Here is a 23,545-nt window from a genome sequence, read left to right on the forward strand (position 1 = left end):
AAGGTTTCTACGTATACAACTGGTTGGCCTTGTACCATGATGTTATCGGTACTAACGTTGTTGATTCTCATAGCTTTGGTTTTCTTGATATTTAGCTCAAGACCAACATTGCGTGCTAATATTTAAAAATCTTCAATTTTTGCTTGCATGTTGGATATCTTATGCGAGAGTAGACAAATATCATCCGCATAAAATCCAAATCCTCGAGTTGACGTGAGAGGCTCCATGTTATTCCTCTTCTCTCTGAACAGACTTCGATCATGTCATCCGGCACTATAGTGAACAGCAGAGGTGATAGGGGACCTCCTTGTTTTAGTCAAGCGTTTGTGTGAAATGGTGAAGAACGGATAGTTCTGTATCCTCGTACATAGCGCTGATGAATCGAGTTATTTTCCGGGGTACTCCTTTTCGAACGTAGGTAAGGGGAGTACGCCATTCGAGAGATTGTTCTATTATAATGCGTAGAGTGTTGGCATGGTCTACGGAGCTCCTGTTTGGCCGGAAATCTACCTTTGAAGCCTTCCTTGTATTATAACTGCTATGGTGTTAAGCAGAGTCGCCACTTTTCGGTAACTTAACGATGATGTCATTCTTCCTCCCAGAAGGTAGCCTTTCCTCCTCCCAGACTTATGTGATGTGTGGTCGTAGAAGTTCAGCTGTGGTTTCGATATCAACCCGAAGAATTTCAGCTGGTATTCCATCTTCGCCTGCTGTCCTGTTATGGCCTCCTTTATATCACTTAGACTGGGAGGCTGCTTGATATTCATAGGATATTTTCTGCATCCGAAATATCTTCGAAATGTTATCTCCATCTTTGTGTCTGTGCATCATTGTTTGTTAATAGCGCACCACTGCTATCAGCGACTGGTTGGTTCCTGTTACACTTTAGATTGGTGAGGCAGTTTATCGTCTGGTGTAGTTTTCTCATATAGTTCTGGCTAGCCGCTTCTTCTTATGCGGACATTGCAAGTCATTCTAGGAACTTTCTTTTGTCTCTTCTTGCAGCTTTCTTTACTTGTGTTGCCAGTAGTTGGTACTGCTGTCTCAAAGTGTTGTTGTTGTTGTCTAACTGCAGCTTGAGTTCCCTTCTTTCTGAAACCAGGTTCCAAGTGTCGTCTGATATCCAAGTCTTCTTCTTCGACTCTGTTATATGTTGCTGTGATATCTTCCCATGTGGTGTGGTGTTGGTTTATTGGTAGCTGTTCACGAATTATCGCCGCTAACGTGTTCTTAGTATCGTTATTCTGGAGTTGTTGTAGGTAGAGCCGTTTTCGTCCTGTGTGCCTGGTTGTTCTTCTTTGCCATTTGGGTTTGATCTTGATTTCGCCTGTGATGAGCTCATGATCACTGCCGATGTCAGCACCTCTTCTGTTTCTGATTCCATTACTGGGTTGTTAGAAGGATTGACACGTTTTTCATTTGTATTCTACAATGTATCATCTTCTTGAAAACGTATTTGGTTAAATTCTATTTAAAGCTTAAAATAAGTTTCCATGACCGCAGAAAGCTAAAATATTAAAACGATTATCTTTGAAGCATGTTCAGACAAGCAACGATTAATGAACTTTGAAATTCATATACATAATTATAACTATCGCTGTGGTTTTTTAACCATTTAAAAAAATATAAAATAATGGAAAGTTTATGTGGGATTTTTGCTATTATTTCTTATCATTTATTCAAATGGAGTTCCCATTTTCATCTTAACATCTTAAAAGTCTAAAATGTTTTATTTATTCCCAAAATTCTGTTGCCTATACAACAGGGTTTATTATTTAAAGTGAGTGTATTTTCTACGTCAGTTGTTATTCAACACCTTATTTGTTAGTACATTTTGTATTACCAAATTTGTACATGTGACTTGAACTACTTAGTCATAACATGTGATACAAATGTGATTCCAAATAAATCCTATAAATCCTTGTGTTTAATTCTATTTTCCGTAATTTATTGCCAATTGCTGTTTATAGCTATAAAATTAAAAGTGTTTTAAGTAATTTGATTGATATAAAATGTTTTCAATACAGTTTGTTTATATTTTTTTCTTTTCATAGAAATAAACATTCAACAAAATGCAATTACATTGATTAAGACATAAATAATTTGGCCTGGCAACGTAATAATGTAATACTCGTGCTATAAATACGTTATAATACTTATTTGTTTTATTTTTAAACCCACTCAGGTGTTGTTAGTGCAAGTATTTAAAATAGTATTTACATTTATAATAACTACATTAATTAATAAATGTTTAAATACACAAACGTGCTACGTTCAGAGAATATAAAGAAACAATGAGAAATTTAAATATATAGAGACTTATAATCAAAAGGGTTTAAATGCTGCAGATAACTGTTATTGCATATAAGCATCGATATGCTCTTTAAAAGATAATTTTTTTTTTAAAAAACTATTAATAATATATAAAATTTCCAACCAATATTTCTTCCATGCTTGACCTTTATCAAATTGCTTTTTTGCTACCATAATAAACATCTCAATGGTTTGGAAAATAACCTCAAAATTACCACACAAATAAATTTGCATGGTTTTCTATAATATCTACATAAATGCAATTCATATAGTACCTTTTATTCCAAATAATAATTGTTACCTCTTTTCGAAATCATAGTATCTAAATTCTCCTGCTGTTACCAGTGGCTTTTCCCCACAATTCTGGTTTCATGTCATTCTTTGGCGAAATGCCAAAAACACAAATAGAGGTTATGTAATCACAACAGCCTGAAAATATGCAAACAATTTACTAAAAACAACAATATAACGGTACTACTAACATGTAAACAAAAAGTTAAACAGTAATTTTGCACAAAGAAAATCAATACAACAACAACAATAAAAAAACTCTATAAACAACAACACGCACAAACAAACAAGCAGCAACCATACAAAATAAGAAGAAGATGAAAAAAAGAGAGAGTAAGAAAGTAACATGGCGCTGAACTGCAACTGGGCTGTAATTAATGCTAAGCTTGCATGTCAAAGCGGTAAAATTGAAAATACAGCAAAAACCCCGTAAACTATAGCTGACATGACTATCATGACAAAAATATCTACATTGTTTTTATACCCTTCACCTTCGTGAGAAGGGTATATATAAGTTTGTCATTCCGTTTGTAATTTCTACATTTTTCATTTCCGACCCTATAAAGTATATATATTCTGGATCCTTATAGATAGCGGAGTCGATTAAGCCATGTCCGTCTGTCTGTCTGTCTGTCCGTCTGTCTGTCTGTCTGTCTGTTGAAATCAGTTTTCTGAAGACCCCAGATATCTTCGGGATCCAAATCTTCAATAATTCTGTCAGACATGCTTTCGAGAATTTTGCTATTTAAAATCAGCAAAATCGGTCCACAAATGGCTGAGATATGAGGAAAAAACCAAGACAACCTCGATTTTTGACCTATTTTTTTACCTATATCTGGATTACTAAGACATTAATATAGACAATATGGATATCTAATGATAGATATTTCAAAGACATTTGCAACGACGTATATAAGACCATAGTAAGTTGGACCTACAATGGGTCAAAATCGGGAAAAAAAATTTTGAACCCGAATTTTAAAAAAAAAAAAAAAATTGAAAAAACAAAAAAAAAATTTTAAAATTTGAAAAAAAAAAATTTTAAAATTTAAAAAAAAAATTTTTTAAAATTTAAAAAAAAAATTTTTTTAAATTTAAAAAAAAAAAAATTTAAATTTGAAAAAAAAAAATTAAAATAACAATCGAAAAATTTTTTTTTCCAAAAAATTCAAAAAACAAAATTAAATTTTGTTTACCTAAAAATATTTAAAATTTTTAAGTATAATTTGGTGAAGGGTATATAAGATTCGGCACAGCCGAATATAGCACTCTTACTTGTTTTTTATACCCTTCAGCTTCGTGAGAAGGGTATATATAAGTTTGTCATTCCGTTTGTAATTTCTACATTTTTCATTTCCGACCCTATAAAGTATATATATTCTGGATCCTTATAGATAGCGGAGTCGATTAAGCCATGTCCGTCTGTCTGTCTGTCTGTCTGTCTGTCTGTCTGTCCGTCTGTCTGTCTGTCTGTCTGTTGAAATCAGTTTTCTGAAGACCCCAGATATCTTCGGGATCCAAATCTTCAATAATTCTGTCAGACATGCTTTCGAGAATTTTGCTATTTAAAATCAGCAAAATCGGTCCACAAATGGCTGAGATATGAGGAAAAAACCAAGACAACCTCGATTTTTGACCAATTTTTGACCTATATCTGGATTACTAAGACATTAATATAGACAATATGGATATCTAATGATAGATATTTCAAAGACATTTGCAACGACGTATATAAGACCATATTAAGTTGGACCTACAATGGGTCAAAATCGGGAAAAAAAATTTTTAACCCGAATTTTTTTTTCAAAAAAAAAAAAATTTAAAAAACCAAAAAAAATTTTTTAAAATTTTAAAAAAAAAAAAATTTAAATTTAAAAAAAAAAAATTTAAAATAAATTTTTTTCCAAAAAATTAAAAAAAAACAACTAAAAAAAAATTTTTAACCCGAATTTTTTTTTCAAAAAAAAAAAATTTAAAAAACCAAAAAAAAATTTTTAAAATTTAAAAAAAAAAAAATTTTAAATTTAAAATAAATTTTTTTCCAAAAAATGAAAAAAAAACAACTAAAAAAAAATTAAATTTTGTTTACCTAAAAATATTTAAAATTTTGAAGTATAATTTGGTGAAGGGTATATAAGATTCGGCACAGCCGAATATAGCACTCTTACTTGTTTTCTTCTAACAAAATCAGATATAACAAGATTTATTAAATGCCAGCACTAGATGTCATTAAACTGACATAAATTTTTGAAAAGGGAAAATTAAATTTTAATTATTAGAGATCTATATGTACATAAGTGTAGCTAATTGTATATTTAGGTGAAAATTATAAATATTTATATTTGAAATTTAAAAATTGTAAATCGCAATTTTCACTTACACTTATTGCCTCAACGGTAAAACTATAGTATTATACTACATGACTAAGCACAAAATGTTTGATAAAAATCTGTTGAATATTTATTTTTATGTTTTATTAATAATTTGGCCAAAATAAAAATACAAGAGAAATAAGCAAATACTACGTACATTTGTACATACATATGTATAAATTTTAAACAATTTAATTTCACCTTGAACTTTTTCCTCAATGTATAAATAAATGGTTTAAATGTTAATTATTTTGAATTTCAATAACAATGAAAGATTTGTTTAAAGCATTTTTTTTTTGAAAAGAAAATTTTAGGAATATGAATTTGTAAAGAATAAATTAATTTTTTTTAAAGCGAGAAAAGAAAGTTAAGAATAAATTGCTGAAGATAAGAATATACAATGGTAAATTATATTTAGGTTGAAAGTAAAAGTGTTGCCCTTATACAGTGAAAATTTTGCCTTCTTGTAAATAAATAGAACAACAATATGCACTTTTTAACATCTGTTCGTGCAAAGGCACTTTTAGTAGTAGTAGGAAATCAAATACATATAAATAACTTTAACGGCCATTCTCACAATGTACGATTAAAAGTTAACGTGAACTTTAACCGCAAGTTAGGCTAATTTGAATTTCACAATGTACGATTAATTCTTAATTGACACTATTTAACAACAAAGTTGCTGTTAAATATAACCGAACAAATTTCGCCGGTTAGCATCTTAATTGTAAGAAATATAATAAAAGAACATGGAAAAACATTTATATTTTTGTAATATTTATAATTTTTAAAAGTGTAAAGCGAAGAAAAGTAAATTTTTCACGGGGTGATCCATATACCACCCGGATATTGCACTTACAAACCAAACAACAAATGTCCACTTTTGCTTGTTGGTTTTCAGTAATTGTTGTTCAGTTTGTTCTGTAAATTTTACAGTTAGGTACCTTAATATTTTTGAGTTTTATACGTTTTTTTTATTATACCACTAAGAAAACACAAACTATTATTTTTTATGCCGTCTTTTAGACAATTTTTTATATTTCAATCTTTCATTACACTATTTTTCGTAAACAAATGTATGCATTATTGCCATACTTTCTACTGAATGCTTTGGTTAAGTAATCAAATGATGGTGAAACGTAAATCGGTAACCGTTGGTTAAATGGTCCCCGTTAAACAAACCGACAGTTAGTTAATTTCCCGGTTAAAATTAAATAATCGTACATTGTGAAAATGGCCGTAAATATAATAAGATTTAATTATTTTACTAATACAAATATTTTCTTTTAATTCTTTACAGGTATGTACAGTTTTTGTAATGACGTTCATAGATCTGTAAGTAATTTGTATGTACTAACAACAATTTGAAACATAAATTAAAAAATTTCGATCGTAACTAACTTTTTTATTAAGCATTTTACAAGGAATAAATTGGCACATAAGAAGTTAAAGGGACTGCAATATTCATCTGTGCACAATTTTGTACACCCTTAACCTTAGTTTAATCCAAAAAAATATTTGACGTGAAATTTCACATATTAAGTAAAATTCGACATAAAGTGGTCCATAAATGGCCGAGCTAAAACCAAAAAAAAAAAAATTATTTTAAATAAAATTTATTTCCACATTATTTACTCATTATTTTTCTTTATTTCATTGTGATATCTGCTCAGAGTCAGATAGCAGAGACATCCTCTCCTAGTGATAGAAGGTTGACTACCTGGCGCTTAAGTCGCCAATCTTGTCCGGCAGGTCTCCGTGGGAGATGAGTAGTGCCCCTCCACAAGTTACAGATAACACCAGCCGAACGAAAGGAGGATAGGACCAAAATGGCACCTGGGAATCTCAGGCTTTTCTGACTGTTTTTTTTAAATTTTCCCTATATTGTAATGACAGGTTATTTCCGGATCGACTTTTGCAATCAACTAAGGCTAAGGGCGAATTTTTTCTCCACATACGCTCATGTTTGTTTCCATCGTCCGGATGTTTTCGCCTATATGAAACGCAGGTATCTGAGACTGCTGAACCGCAGGATTTTCAGATACCTGAGTATCACTTTCTATCGCTTTTTAATTTTCACCGGGACATTGTCATGTACATACGCAATGAAGTTGTGTCCCTGCAATCATTAGGTACGTATGATGTAGAATTTAACTGTCTTCTGAATCTGGCGTAATATCAAAAATGCCGAAACTGGCGTGAAAAATCTTTACAATAGCTGCGCCTCCAAGCCAAGGTTCTTACTGCTCAATTCCTACTATTTTAAGGGATGGCCAATAATGCACTGACCTGGTTGACAGAGCTAACCTTTTGGCTGAATTATTTTCAAATAATTTGAACCTACCGGAAAGCAATCATCCACTACCCGAGCTCGAAAGAGTAACAGTTTCTATGCCGAATATATTCTTTCGCACTCGCGCAGTTAAAAAGATTCTAACGGATCTGATGGTATACCAGCACTGGTTTGAAGCAGTGTTCTCGACGCTAGCTCGCCCATTAGCTATCGTTTTCAGCACATTATACTGTGGCGGCAAATTTCCTGTATATGCTAATGTAACGCCAATTCCTAAAAAGGCAGAGGCTTACAACCCTGAAAATTATCGCCCAATAGCGATTTGTTCAGCGCTTTCCAAAGTTATAGAGAATATGCTTTACCATTCTTTTTTTGAGAAATATTTAGAGTCCAACAATCTACTCAGTGACGGGCAGTATGACTTGCTAGCCTTCCTATTGGAAAAATGGTGTCGTTCAATTCAACGTTTTGGCGAAAGTAAAGTGGTGGCTCTAGACATTTCTAAGGCGTTCGATAAGGTGTGGTATGGCACGCTTCTATCAAAACTCATTGCTTTTGGTGTCGATAATAACTTGAGTTGTTGTAGATTGGATCTCATCAAACGAGTTCAAGATTAATTCAGTGGTAACGTAAGGCTCCATTCTTTCTTCTACTATATTTATTATATTTCTAAACAACCTTCTTCCCTATCTATACTTTTGCAAATGACAGAGACATTTGGCATTCACATTCATTCAATTATAGACCAGGCCTATCGGAGATTGGGGCAATGAGACAAAACATGTATGATTCCCTTAATCGGAGCCTTGTGGCATTAAAGTCAGTCGACTTTAATGCACGCAAGACTCAATGTTGTATGTTAATACACAAACGTACGACAGATTATGTTACTTTTCTTGATGTTCTACGCATGAGTATTCAGTCCGATGGACAAAACACATTCTAAAACGGTGTAGGAAATACCTCACTCCATCTGATTCCTTACTATTTACACCACTTATGTATAACCGACCCAAAATGGAAGACAACTATCATGTATGGGATGATGCTTCGAAGTCTATTTTGGAGTTACTCGACCGCGTACAGGAGAGGGCGAAGGTTCTTATCGGTGTCAGTAGGGTATCCAGCTATATTGTCTCACTGGAACATCGACGCAATGTGGGTTCTGTTTCACTGTTCTACTGAAACTACAATGGAATATGTTCTGCAGAAATTAGGGAAATCGTTTCAGAAACCCGTTCGTGGCCGACTGGGCAATGGATCGCACAATGCATTACAGGGAAAATTCGTTCTTTAGCCGTATAGTCCGTATGAGGAATAAGCTTCCTGCAGAAGTCTTTCCTGTCACTTTCAATATAGGAAAATTCAAATCAAATGTCCACAAACACTGCTCCCTCCCATAACCTATTTTCCTAGTTCCAACACAATGCATTGCATAAGTAGGGGTCATCCACTGAGTGCTGGTCCAAGCAAAAAAAATAAAAGATCAAAGACAACTGCTTTAAATTTTCTTTATAAAATACATACGCTTACTCTTCCAAAGATCCACGATTATTGCTTTAAATTTTCCTTACTCTTCAAAATCCTTAATCGTGATTTTTATTTTTGAAAAATTCACTATTATTGCCTTCAATTTTCTCTATAAAGAATCCAGGATCACTCTTCAAAAGATGCCTGATTATTGCCTTTAATTGTTATTTTAAAAGATCTAAGATTATTGCTTTAAATTTTTTTTATAAAAGATCCACGATTATTCTTCAAAAGATCCGCGATTATTGCTTTAAATTTTCTTTATAAAAGATCCACGATTATTGCTTTAAATTTTCTTTATAAAAAATCGACGATTATTGCTTTAAATTTTCTTTATAAAATATCCTCGCTTATTCTTCAAAAGATCCACGATTATTGCTTTAAATTTGTAAAGTTTACTATTTCACAAATACACACAGTTACTAAAGTACGATCGACTTTTTGGGCTTTTTTAAAAAAAATCTATATATTTAAAAATACAAGGCCTGACTCATTCATTCACTCACTCACTCATGACTGATGAGTCAGTGAAAGATTCAACTACTATTCAAATGATGCAAGATTATTGCTTTTAATTGTCCTTATAAAAGATCAACGATTACTATTCAAAAGATGCTTTCTACAGCCGAATCTTACATTGCTATTCATTTTCATTCAAAGTGGAATTAATTCTGTAATTTGCTTCCTGAGAAAAGCTCTATTTAAACTATAGTGCATCCGTGACGATATGTTAAAAGGCGTATTGGATTATTTATTAAGGGGTCTCGTAATTTCTGTGAAATTGTTCAGTAATGTGTTGTGACAGTTACGATGATACGTAAAGACTTGAACACAAAAACCATAAAATCCCACACAAATCAATAAATCCTGCCTTAATCGAATGTTCAATAAAACAATTTATACATTATCTGTAGTATATGTATGTTGAAATTATAAACAACATTTCAAGTCCTTTATCATGGTTTTCTCACATAAACCTAACACTACTTTTCCCCTGCATACTACATATTTATTTATTCCAGCAATGAAACTTTCATTGAGCCTTTAGCACGACCAGTTCGCATTAAATCCAATTACTGCGATTTCTCTACCGTTAATTTATTTATAAATAAATAAATAAAATAACACACATTTTAAGTGGGTGGCATGGCGTATCTGTATTTATTTTTATGTATTAGTTATTTTTTATTATATTATTCTGTTGTTTACAATCTACATATATCCATAAATTTTTATATATGATTTTCCAGACTTTGTATGCAGAAAGAAAGAAGTACGTGAATATCTCATAAAAAGTGCCATATTTATTAGAAAATTGCGTGGGAGCTTTGCACTTTGTATTATTGCTGGGAACAAATTATCCCCTCTCTCTTTCTCTCTGTTTGTTTACGAATCATTGTCGTAGACACTGTTATCATTCTCAGCAGTAACACAGTTATATTATAACTGTCATTTGGTTGCTGTTTTGTGTTTTTTTGGAGTATGCAGTCAGCCAGCCCCCCTTTTTCAGTATGAAATGTCCTTGGGGGTAATAAACATAGTTAATCCCTGTTGTTTGCGTAAAAATTACATTGCCTCTATTAATTTCTTGTTTGTTATTTTATACTATCATGGTTGGTTTTTGTCTTTTGTGCCTTTGAAGTGGGGTTCTTTGTATGGTGGTGGTGCAAAGGAACATTTGTTTGTGCAAATTCAAGGAGTCAGTCGTGTATTGGCAGCGAAAAATTGTATATGAAATAAATAACTGTTTAAAGAAAGAAATTTCGTTACAGTGTTTCTTTGATTTTAATTCAATGAAGCGTTCAAACAATGGTGCAGATAAAAATAGCACAAGAGAAATTTACAATCGGGGATCATTTATAAAGACAATTACAGGCAATAACCGAACATTATTTAAATAGTAATCCTGGATCTTTTGTAAAGACAATTAAAGGCAATAATAGATAATTTTTTGATTAGTGATCGGGAAACTTTTTAAAGACTGTTATGGAAAATAATTTAAATAATAATTGTCGATCTTTTATACAGAAAATTTAAAGCATGATTTGTGGATCTTTTATAAAGAAAATTTAATTTAAAGCAACAATCGTGTATCTTTTATGAAGAATATTTAAAGCCTCAATAGTGGATCTTTTATAAAGAAAATTTAAAGCAACAATCGGTGATCTTTTATAAAGAAAATTTAAAGCCTCAATAGTAGATCTTTTATAAAAAAAATTTAAAGCTAGAATCGTGGATATTTTATAAAGAAAATTTAAAGCAACAATCGTGGATCTTTTATAAAGAAAATTTAAAGCAACAATCGTGGATCTTTTATAAAGAAAATTTAAAGCAAGAATCGTGGATCTTTTATAAAGAAAATTTAGCAAGAATCCGGGATCTTTTATAAAGAAAATTTAAAGCAAGAATCGTAGATCTTTTATAAAAAAAATTTAAAGCAAGAATCGTGGAAGATTTAAAGCAAAAATCGTGGAAGATTTAAAACAACAATCGTGTATCTTTTATAAAGAAAATTTAAAGCAAGAATCGTGGAAGATTTAAAGCAAAAATCGTGGAAGATTTAAAACAACAATCGTGTATCTTTTATAAAGAAAATTTAAAGCAACAATCTTGGATCTTTTATAAAGAAAATTTAAAGCAACAATCGTGGATCTTTTATAAAGAAAATTTAAAGCAAGAATCCTGGATCTTTTATAAAGAAAATTTAAAGCAAGAATCGTATATCTTTTATAAAGAAAATTTAAAGCAACAATCGTGGATCTTTTATAAAGAAAATTTAAAGCAACAATCGTGGATCTGTTATAAAGAAAATTTAAAGCAACAATCGTGTTTCTTTTATAAAGAAAATTTAAAGCAACAATCGAGGATGATTTAAAGCAAGAATCGTGGAAGATTTAAAGCAAGAATCGTGGATTTAAAGCAAGAATCGTGGAAGGTTTAAAGCAAGAATCTTGGAAGATTTAAAGCAAGAATCGTGGAAGGTTTAAAGCAAGAATCTTGGAAGATTTAAAGCAAGAATCGTGGATGATTTAAAGCAAGAATCGTGGAAGATTTAAAGCAAGAATCGTGGAAGAGTTAAAGCAAGAATCGTGGATATTTTATAAAGAAAATTTAATGCAACAATCGTGGATCTTTCATGAGCAATAAACGTGGAAAATTTATGGATATTTTATAAAAGTGAAAACAAAAATCCGGGATCATTCAAACAGCAATCGCTGTTAAACTGTATGGCAGCACTGTCAATCATTGATGTCACTTGTAGCCACTTTTGACATAAAGCAGTGATGCCAATTATAATTGCATAATTGTGCTACTTTTTAAGACTCATCTATAATTTGTTCGTGTTGTGTGCGAAAAAGTAACGTTGTGAAATCTAAGTTCAAGGAAAAATGTTCAAAGGAAAAAAATGCTAAAAACAAACAGCATTGAATTTTTGCAAAAAAAAAAATAAATAAAACTTTCTCTTAAAAACAAAATATAAGTAGGTAAAGAAAGAAAAAAATAAATATATCTAAATGCTGACAAAAGCAAATTGATGTTTGGGTTGGTTACTGGGTTAACAAGCAAATTGGTCATAAACATAAATCAATGACGGAAAAAAACGACCTCAAGACACATATTTCACCATTCATTTTATTGTCTTTTAAGTCCTTACTAGAATATGTATTCTAGAAAGGACTTAAAATTTTTAATAAATTGTTACTCGTTAGTTTTTTTATTATTTGTCCTTTTGTTCATTTTCCCACATAACTAGTTACACATGCTGAGGATTGAGTGCGTTTGAGAAAACGACAAAAGTGTTTTTGAATTCGAGTATCATGTAGGAATAGCTGCCCCCACTCTCTATCTCTCTAACCATAATAGGTAGAGTAAAGTAACATATCATGAGTAGATTTTATTAAGGGCGGAGGCCTTATAGTGGGAGGAATTTCTTGCACATCATTTAGTTCCATTTAAAAGACATATGAAACTTTATTTTAATTAATTATTTAGTAGTAAACAATTTTTAGAAGAAATTTTGTCATGTTTTTATGGTATCACAAGGTAATATACATGTTACAGTTGGTAGGTAGGTAGATACATAGGTAGCATGTGGCAAGAATAGCAGCCAGCAACAGCCTTGACTTTTGGTATGAGGGCTCTTGTTTTTATTTAAAACTGAAGACTTGTAATTGTTTATTTATGCACAAGTTAAAGGGGTCCCAAGGAGTGGTGGTGAGGGTTAACTGAACTGTGCTGTTATGGTGGTTTATGGTTGGAGGTTAACCTATTTAGTATTTATTTTAAATATGTATTTAAATTATATAAAAAAAACAAACCAAAACAATTAAAAGTTGGCTGGTTGAATTAATTTATGTAAGTAGTATACATTAATATTGATTTATTTTTATAAATCTGGGTAAATTTTGTTACAAAACTATGCCTACTTTTGTAAATTGTTTAAAAACTAAGAATTATTGGGTATATGACTTAAAAATGCAGGATTTTTTCAAAGTTTTAGCTTTTATTTGGAAACATTTGTACAATATAAATTTATTCAAAGTATTGGTCATTGTTTGCTATGATATTTTCCCATCTTTCTGGCAACATATGGATTCCGAGCTAAAACAACTGCTCATCTTCTGAGGCCAAGAACGAATCAAGCCAATTTCGGATACTCTGTTCTGAAGAGAAGCATATCTCAGAGAGAAACAAATAGTAGTCGGACGGGGCAAGATCTGGACTATTAGGCGGGTGAAGCAAAGCATCCCAACCACTTCTTTCTAAATAGTTTTTAACAGATATTGCAACATGCGGTCGAGCGTAGTCATGATGGAATATTACGGTTTCATGTCTGGCTCCATATTCTGGGCGTTTTTCGGCTAATGCTTCGATAAATCTTCCCTGTGATGTTCTGGCCACATTTCAGCAGCTCATAATATATACATTTATTCATAGTTTTGGCGATTGTTAACTATGATATTTTCCCATCTTTCCAAGCCAAAAGAACTGCTTATCTTTTGAGATCAAGAACTTATCAAGCCAATTTCGGATACTCTGCTCCAAAGTGAAGCGTATTCCAGAAAGAGCGTTCTGCATCAATCGAAACAAATAGTAGTCGGAAGGGCCAAGGAATATATGGAGGGTGAGGCAAAACTTCCCAACCGCTTCCTACTAAATAGTTCTTAACAGTTATTACAACATATGGCCGAGCATTGTCATGATGAAATATTGCGGTTTCAAGTCTGGTCGCATATTCTGGGCGTTTTTCGGCAAATGCTCACTTCAAACGAATCAGTTGCGTTCGCTACAGGTTCCCTGTGATGTTCTGGCCACGTTTTAGCAGCTCATAATAGATACATTTATTCATAGTATTGTCCAGTGTTAGCTATGACCTATTCCCCATCTATCTGGCAAAAGAACTGATCATCTTTAGAGGCCAAGAACGAGTGAAGCCAATTTGGGATATTCTGCTCCAAAGTGAAGCGTATCCAGAGAGAGCATTCTGCATCGATCGAAACAAACAGTAATCGGAAGGGGCAATGTCTGGACTATAGAGTGGGTGAGGTAAAACTTCCCAACCACTTCTTTCTAAATAAAAATTCTGGGCATTTTCCGGCAAATGCTCTCTTCAAACGAATCAGTTGCGTTCGCTACAGGTTCCCTGTGAAGTTCTGGCCAGATTTTAGCAGCTCATAATAAATAGAACTCCAATACCCCGGTTTGTGTCGCTAATTGGGACCGGAGAAACACGACGCAAACCAAGGCGACGCAGATCGAAGAACGATTTTCCATACATTTGTATTGATTTTCATTTAATTGGTTCCGAGATTCATAATTTTAGCTGAAAAAATTGATTTATTAACGACGCAAATCGAAGTAAAAACGACGGAACTGCGAAGACATGCGCCGCAAACTGAAACCAAAACGACGCAAATCTAAGGACTAACGACGCAACTTCGAAGACATGTGACGGAAATTGAAACAAAATCGACGCAACTTCGAAATCACAGACATTTTAAAAAGACCCAACTCCGAAACGAAGCGACACAAACCGTGGTATACAGAGAATTACCTTAGCGCCATGGATATTTGGCTTTGTTGTCGATTCGGCTGGTAGGCCGGGCTTCACATACGATCTATTATGCTTCGGGTTATCGTATTTCATCCATTTTTAATCGCAAGTAATCAGCCCAATTATGAATAAAAATTCCCCGGGAGTTTTTTCCCTTTTCCCATTTTTCCTATTCAAATTCAATGGAAAAAAACTCCCGGGGAACAAACTCTCAGGGAATTTTTTATTCATAATTGGGCTGAATGATTCAGTGCAAAAATGATTTTCTTTTATAGCTTTGAAGCATCATTTCAGACATACAAAATCGTATTTTAAGGTCTCTCAACTTCAATTCGTATGGTACCCAATTTCCCTGCTTTTTGATCCTGAGTCCTGCTGCTCGCAAACATTTCCCAGCTCCCAATAATTTTGCAAGCTCTTGTTTAGTTTAACAACAATTTTCATGGAGTAATACCTTCAATTCTTAGCTCATGTTAGGTTCCATTGGCAGCCACTCGTCAAGCAGTTCAATTGGGTCCATTCAAAACTGATCCCATTAAGATACCCAAGAGTTAAACAGCAGAATATTTTTTATACATCCGTTGTTTCCAAGGTGATCCAAACAGATTCTCTGATGAAGTAGTGCATGCGTCTTAGATACATCCTTGATAGCTCATCTAATCACGATAGGAATGGGATTCCGAGGATACGTTCCTTCAAATTTGTCAGAGCCTGTCATTGACAGAATAGGTCACCTCCTCTTCTTCGTTTCGACAGCTTTTACAGCTTCTAATCGTTGTACCGTAGGCCCAGCCTTCTAACATGTGTCCCAATATACAGAGTCCTGTTATAAAGAAAACAATAATATACGGGCCAAGTCGACCTCGTGACCATTCATTAGACCACCGGTTCTTGGTCTTCCAATTTTTTTTGGCAGGCCTGGGTGATCTTTGTCTTCAATCTAAAATTACAAATTCTGAACCACAGAAACCATCTACCGCACGTTGAAACTTTGTTGTTTACCCTATAATATTCAATAACTAAGTGAGAATAATTGACAGATATGTAGCCTTCAAAATGACATTTAAGTTATTAACAAGTAAGAGCTATATTCGGCTGTGCCGAATCTTATATACCCTTTACCAAATTATACTTTAAAATACAAATTTTAAATATTTTTGGGTAAACTAAATTTATTTTTTTTAAAGCTGTTTTTTTTCATTTTTTGGAAAAAAAAATTTTCGAATTATTTTAAATTTTAAAAAAAAAATTTTTGTTTTTTAAATTTTTTTTTAGTGAAAAAAAAATCGGGTTAAAAAATATTTTTTCCGATTTTGACTCATTGTAGGTCCAACTTACTATGGTCTTATATACGTCGTTGCAAAGGTATTTGAAATATCTATCATTAGATATCCATATTGTCTATATTAATGACTTAGTAATCCAGATATAGGTCAAAAATAGGTTCAAAATCGAGGTAACCCTGGTTTTTTCCTCATATCTCAGCCATTTGTGGACCGATTTTGCTGATTTTAAATAGAAAACTTCTCGAAAGCATGTCTGACAGAATTATTGAAGATTTGGATCCCGAAGATATCTGGGGTCTTCAGAAAATTGATTTCAACAGACAGACAGACGGCATTGGCTTAATCGACATAGGGTCGGAAAATTATATTGTCGAAATTACAAACGGAATTACATACTTATATATACCCTTCTCACAAAGGTGAAGGGTATAAAAACAAAAACTGCGTTCAAAAGATACGCCAGCTATTATAAATCCCTCATTTATAAGTTATACACCCAATAATTGAAAATAGTTAAGGCTTGATTGCTACTAAATTTATAATTATGTTAAATAATTAAAGAAATGTGAATTTTTCCTGGTATTTATTTAAACATTCCGATTAGTTTGAATTGTAGTTCAAAGCAGCAGCTGTTTTTTCCCAGGTTAAAAATGTTGAATTGTTTAAGACGTAAAATATACGACTGAGTGCTAGAGATATATGTACCTACGTTTTTTATTTGATTTAAACTAAAGCTTAAACTACGTTTAAATTAATCTAACTATGATAGATAGCAAAGGATATCATTCTGTTTAAACTTAAGCTTAAACTAAGCAATGCCCAACAACATGTCCCTTCATTTTAATTAAATAATCCTCCATATTACCAACTTATTGCCAATATTTTATTGGAAAACCATTCATTCACATATTTTTTGGAAAATCTTTTTGTTTTTAATTTAATTTTTGTTTATTTTGCCAAGTTTTTGTTTACCAGCAGCCGGGGTTTTTCCAAAATTTCTTGCTAAAACATTTTAATTTATTTTCTATTGTTTTATTACTTTTCAATTGTACATACTTCGTACATAACCAAGTATGTAGTAGGTATTATTTATTTTGAAAATGGCAAGTAAATTATGTGGAATGTCCTTCACCTAACCCTATGTGTTTTCAATGACATTAAAAAAATAAAGAAGAAAAAAGAATTATCACATACTTAAAGTGGAAACAATAATGGAAAATAAGTAAAATTGTATAAATACACTTAAAAATAATGAACTGCGTAAACAATTCAATTGTGAAAAGGGTATTTTGGAAAGTTGTGTTTTTAGGTAAATAAAAATTTGCATAAATAAACATGAAATAAATTGTATTATTTGCTGACTTATTTTTAGCTATATCTCAATTTTATTTCTCTGTTACACCTCTTGGGAGCATATGGCTTCCACAAAGCATTTTCATCTTATTGGATTTGCTGTTGTTGTTTTGGCGTCTTCCCATATAAGATTGCATTGTTTTAGTTTTTGGAGTATCGTGCGTTTCCAGGTGTTCATGAGCTGACTACGGCTTCTTGAGGATTACACTCTAGCGCCATCTTTGTAATTCTATCGGGCATCTTCCTGATAGTATGGCCGGCCCAACTCCATTTTCTGCTTTTGATTTGTTTCAGTATGGGTTTCTTATTGGTTAAATTCCAGAGATCCGTGTTGCAGGTGGAGTTGTTCCTGAATATACTGCTGATTCTGAGGCCCTTATTGATGAATACCTGTATTTTTTTCGTGTGTTTTGTTTATTTTCTCCAAAGCTCTTTGTTTTTCAGTAGATATTACTGACTTTATGGGGTTTCGAAAACCAAAAGTTTTTAATCCAAAATTTGAATTTTATAAAAATCAGGAAATCATCAGCTTCAAATCTATCTCCACAGTGTTTTGTTTGTTTTCTCCAATGCTCTTTGATTTTCAGTAGATATTACTGACTTTATGGGGTTTCGAAAACCAAAAGTTTTTAATCCAAAATTGACCTTCATAAGGTTTTCTACCTCTATGACCGATTCACGTTGCTTTTCGGATTTGAAAACGTGACAGGATACAAACTTCTGTACGGGCCAATAAGTCCGTGAATTTTTGGATAAAAAGTCATTTTAATTTTCAACATAGTCTCCTTGAGTTCTGTCCAATGTTTCTCCAATTTCTTTATCACTTTCAAAAAATAAGATTTGTTGAGGTCAACAAAATAGGTATTTGTTTGTAAGATGATTTCATTGTTGGCGTCAAATCTCGTTCAGCCTAGCTATTTCTTCAGGTTTGGAAACAAGAAATATTCACTCGTGGCTTAATCCAGAGAATAGGACGGTTGAGGGAGCCATTTCTAGCTTAATTCATGGATTTTTTCCATATAAACTGAACATGTGATTGTGAACTAACGCGGTGAACATTTAAAATTGAAATCACTGGTCACATCATAGGATAATATTCTCTTACCGACACAACTTTGAACGGAAAAGCAAAGCAGCATGAAGTGTGGGAAGGAAGCGATGGAAAAGCAACTGAGCATTAGTATCCGACTCGTCGGTCGATGAGCTCTTAAAAGTTACAAAAGTTTAGAACATATGGAAGGAGAAGAAGGCAATTTACATGGCGCAAGTTATTATTTTGCTCATTGAGAGCGATATTTAAACTAGAAAGCATAATTCTGAAGTTATGAGCAGTTTTCATTAGCTCTAATAACTCATCGAGTTCAGTTCTAGTTCAGTTCTAGTTCAGTTCTAGTTCAGTTCTAGTTCAGTTCTAGTTCAGTTCTAGTTCAGTTCTAGTTCAGTTCTAGTTCAGTTCTAGTTCAGTTCTAGTTCAGTTCTAGTTCAGTTCTAGTTCAGTTCTAGTTCAGTTCTAGTTCAGTTCTAGTTCAGTTCTAGTTCAGTTCTAGTTCAGTTCTAGTTCAGTTCTAGTTCAGTTCTAGTTCAGTTCTAGTTCAGTTCTAGTTCAGTTCTAGTTCAGTTCTAGTTCAGTTCTAGTTCAGTTCTAGTTCAGTTCTAGTTCAGTTCTAGTTCAGTTCTAGTTCAGTTCTAGTTCAGTTCTAGTTCAGTTCTAGTTCAGTTCTAGTTCAGTTCTAGTTCAGTTCTAGTTCAGTTCTAGTTCAGTTCTAGTTCAGTTCTAGTTCAGTTCTAGTTCAGTTCTAGTTCAGTTCTAGTTCAGTTCTAGTTCAGTTCTAGTTCAGTTCTAGTTCAGTTCTAGTTCAGTTCTAGTTCAGTTTTAGTTCAGTTCTAGTTCAGTTCTAGTTCAGTTCTAGTTCAGTTCTAGTTCAGTTCTAGTTCAGTTCTAGTTCAGTTCTAGTTCAGTTTTAGTTCAGTTCTAGTTCAGTTCTAGTTCAGTTCTAGTTCAGTTTTAGTTCAGTAAGTGAAGCCCGTTTAGCCTGCGAAACCGACAACAAAGCCAAATATCTGGCCAGACCATCTCAGGGAACCTGTACCGAACACAACTGATCCGTTTGAAGCGAGCTAAGAATATTCAGCCAGACATGAAACCGTAATATTCCAACATGACAACGCTCGACCACATGTTCCAATACCTGTTAACAACTATTTAGAAAGAAGTGATTGGGATGATTTGTCTTATTTGTCCAAACTTGCCCCGTCCGACTACAATTCGGTTCGATCGATGCAGAACGCTCTCTCTGGGATATGCTTCACTTCAGAACAGAGTATCCGAAATTAGTTTGATTCGTTCTTGGCCTTAAAAGATAGCAGTTCTTTTGGCTCGGAATCCATATGCCAGAAAGATGTGAAAAGGTCATAGCTAACAATGACCAATACTTTGAATAGATTTATATTGTACAAATGTTTCAATATAAAAGCTAAAATTTTTAAAAAAATACACATTTTCTTTTTATCTTCATCATGAAGTCGATTTAAGTAGAGCATAATATGTCGCTATGAAGATTCGCGTCTGTCAAAATATGTTACTAATTGTAGAACCAATTATAATTTATAGAGTGATGGATATTTTATGACAGAATTTTTTTAACTATTAAATTTTAGCATTCCTTTTAGTTTGCTATATATTTGTGAAATTTGTCTTGATACTAATTATAGAACCAGTTCTAATTTATAGTGTGATGGAAATTTTATGACAGAAAATTTTGTCTATTAAATTTTAGAACTTTTGTTTTTCATCTTTCAGGGTCTTTGGTCGCGTGCTGTGTTTAAAAATAACATTTGTTTTTTTGTTACCCTCTCGAATGCAAAACAATTCTTTTCAATGTTGTTTTTACTTAATATACACCTAAGTATATATAATTTATATACACAAGTTGCTATTTTCAAATTAAGCAAGTCATACATAAAATATTTAATAATGAAAAATTTAATTCAACCAAAACTGCGGTGGCCGAGACGCGATACGCTATAATTTTCTACACTTTGAAACTATAGAAACATTATAAGCTGGATTTGAGAAAGAATTTCAAAAATATTGACGCCTTTTTTCTCTCTTATAAGAGCAAATTGGGGCGGGGCTCTTCTATATATTTTCGCTCTCTTTAAAAAAGTATTGAATTTTAATTTAAAGTATTTTATTTTTATAATTTTTACAGGCCTATGAAAAACGTTTTCCCACCTGTCCGCAAATGCCCATAGTGCTTGATTGTGAAATCACCAAAGATGAAATTTTAGAAAGTGGCGCTAAACGTAATACCAGCAGACGTTGCAAACTGGCCGTTGATGCTCCCTATATCTTTAAAAAACTGATAGGAGTGGACGTTGTCTATTTCATACAACATAATTTCCTTGATTTAGCCAATCGCACTTTGAGCATCGAAGCCACCAATGAGAGTTTTTCCTCTAGAATCGAAATATTCGAAAGATGCCGCTACTACGCTCATCCGGACAATCCGGATTGGACGTGTTTCGATCAAACTGCCACCTTGGATATAAAGAATTTTTTTGGTTTTGAACATTCCATGGAGAAAATGGGCATGAAACAATACACCCAGACCACCTTAAAAGGCAAAGAGATTATTGAATATTTCATACAAGAATTGAAGGAGGAGGGTCTAACAGAAGTTGAAAGATGGCAGCCACCACCAGATGCTCCCCTGTCACCCAAATCTCGTGAAGAGGAGGATAAGGATAATGATAAAAATGGTGCTAGCCATGATATACTGTTGGATGGTGATTTTATAGCCAAGCATTTGGGTCAATTGACGCCCATGCAAGAGTCAAAATTACTGGAATTGAGAAAGCTGCTAGAAGACATAGAAGATCTCGACAAAATGCCAAGTTATCAAATGATTTTAAGGTTTCTGAGAGCCCGTGATTGGCATGTTAGTCAGGCTTTTAATATGCTAAGAGACTCGTTGAAATGGCGTCAGGAAAACAATATCGATTCATTGCTAACCGATTATAAAACACCGGCTGTGGTGACAGAACATTTTCCAGGAGGTTGGCATCATTATGACAAAGATGGCCGGCCTATTTATATCTTGAGATTGGGTCATATGGATGTTAAGGGTTTGCTAAAAGCCATAGGCACAGAGGGCTTCTTGAAATTGGTAAGTAAATCTCTTGAAAACCTTAAATAAATAATACAATTATTTCTTCCATTTAAAGGCCTTACACATTTGCGAGGAGGGCATACAGAAAATCAACGAATCGGCTGAAAATTTGGGTAAACCAGTTTTGGACTGGTGTTTATTGGTGGATTTAGAGGGTCTTTCCATGAGACATTTATGGCGTCCTGGTGTTAAAGCTTTACTTAATATAATTGAAAATGTAGAACGTAATTATCCCGAGACCATGGGTCGTGTGCTGGTGGTTAGGGCACCCCGAGTATTTCCCATAGCCTGGACCATAGTATCAGCTTTTATAGGTTAGTTTAATACTAAAACTGTTTAAAGAAAATTTAGCTTAACTCTTTATTTTCTTAACAGATGAAAATACCCGCTCTAAATTTCTTTTCTATGGGGGTCCAGATTGTTTACACATGCAGGATGGTTTAGAGCAATATATAGATAATGACATTATACCCGATTTTTTGGGTGGACCCTGCAAGGTAAGTTTTATATATTTATTTAAGTACAAAACATTTTATCAACCCAATCAAGAATAAAAAATTCACTAGAGTTTTTTCCCCTTTTCCCATTTTTCCTATTAAAATTTAATGTTAAAAAAGGGGAAAAGGGAAAACTCCAGCGTATTTTTTATTCATGATTGGGCTGAATAAAACTGTATATATAACTTTAAACTTTTCTAATATTTTTTAAGTCAGTTTTGTAAATAATTTTTTTAATCATATAAATGAATTTTCTTTATTCCCACTTTATTTGGATATACTATACTTTAATCTCTAAAATAGCCAACTCTGTTTCCATTGTTGTATGTAGATCAGATAAATCCTAAATATTTTAAATATTGCTATTTAGCTAAATGCGATTGTGTAAGGGCTATTAGACATCATTATTTTGTTTGTTTTTTTGTTAATTACATGTTATTTTTGTATAATTTTGAGTCCTAGTTTTGTGTTCTGTTAAAGTAGTTTCCATTTTATTTATGTTTTCCTGTTTATTATTTTCTTCTTAAGATAAATACTTCACATCTGTCTCGAAATGTGTAAAATATTGTCTTATCGTTTTTGTAAAATCGAATTTAGTTTCGAAATTGTGTTTTCACATTCATAATTTCAAATGTTGATCAAAACCAAATTAAAACCTTTAGAAAAACGAATTAAATTTTAAAAATGTATTTAATTCGTTCCACATCTGTCTCGAAATGTGTAAAATATTGTCTTATCTCTTTTGTAAAATCGAATTTAGTTTCCAAATTGTGTTTCGTATTAAAAATAAAACTGTTAAATGTCTTTTCACATTCATAATTTCGAATTTTGTTCAAAACCAAATTTAAACCTTTATAGAAAGAGAGTTAATTAAAAAATCTATCTTTAGCTTAATTTTAGAATTATTTTCACTTATGTTTGTCTAGCTTAAAGAACTCCACAAGTACGATCTGTGTCTTGATATGAACAATTGGCAAGGACCAAAGAATAACAAGAAGGGAAGCCTCTCATTTTTTCTACAACAACAACTTCTCTCTTCTCACAGACAAGTAGTATGTAAATTCAACACACTTGAGAGAGAGATTTAACTTCAAAACTTTTTCTTGAAAATTGCACAAAATTGCAATTCTAACACACACTTTCACCATCACATAATATTTTTATTATTTTTTTCCACACATTTGAACCATCTAAATAACCGAAAAGCGTATATTTTGTACAAACGAAAAAAATTTTTTTTTAATTTTTTTGACATTAATTTTTTGGGGGTTGAAATAAAAACTAAAATAAACACATTTGTAAAATTTCGTATTGGAAATTAATAAAAAAATTTAGATAAACTTAAGTTTTGCAGAAATTATGGAATAAAAAGCGGAAAAATCT

The 23,545-nt window shown here is 32.5% G+C and overlaps 1 protein-coding gene across 1 annotated transcript in view; it reads left to right on the forward strand.

Annotated features, from left to right (window-relative positions):
- retm (real-time) overlaps positions 1 to 23,545 on the forward strand; it is a 47,546-nt gene that overhangs the window by 17,994 nt on the left and 6,007 nt on the right. The window contains exons 2-4 of the mRNA XM_065501240.1: positions 20,706 to 21,662; positions 21,721 to 21,979; positions 22,041 to 22,162. Coding sequence (XP_065357312.1) covers positions 20,706 to 21,662; positions 21,721 to 21,979; positions 22,041 to 22,162 — 1,338 coding nt within the window. The remainder of the gene's footprint in view (positions 1 to 20,705; positions 21,663 to 21,720; positions 21,980 to 22,040; positions 22,163 to 23,545) is intronic.

The sequence above is a fragment of the Calliphora vicina genome, chromosome 2 (assembly GCF_958450345.1).
Source record: "Calliphora vicina chromosome 2, idCalVici1.1, whole genome shotgun sequence".
NCBI classification, from domain to species: domain Eukaryota; kingdom Metazoa; phylum Arthropoda; class Insecta; order Diptera; family Calliphoridae; genus Calliphora; species Calliphora vicina.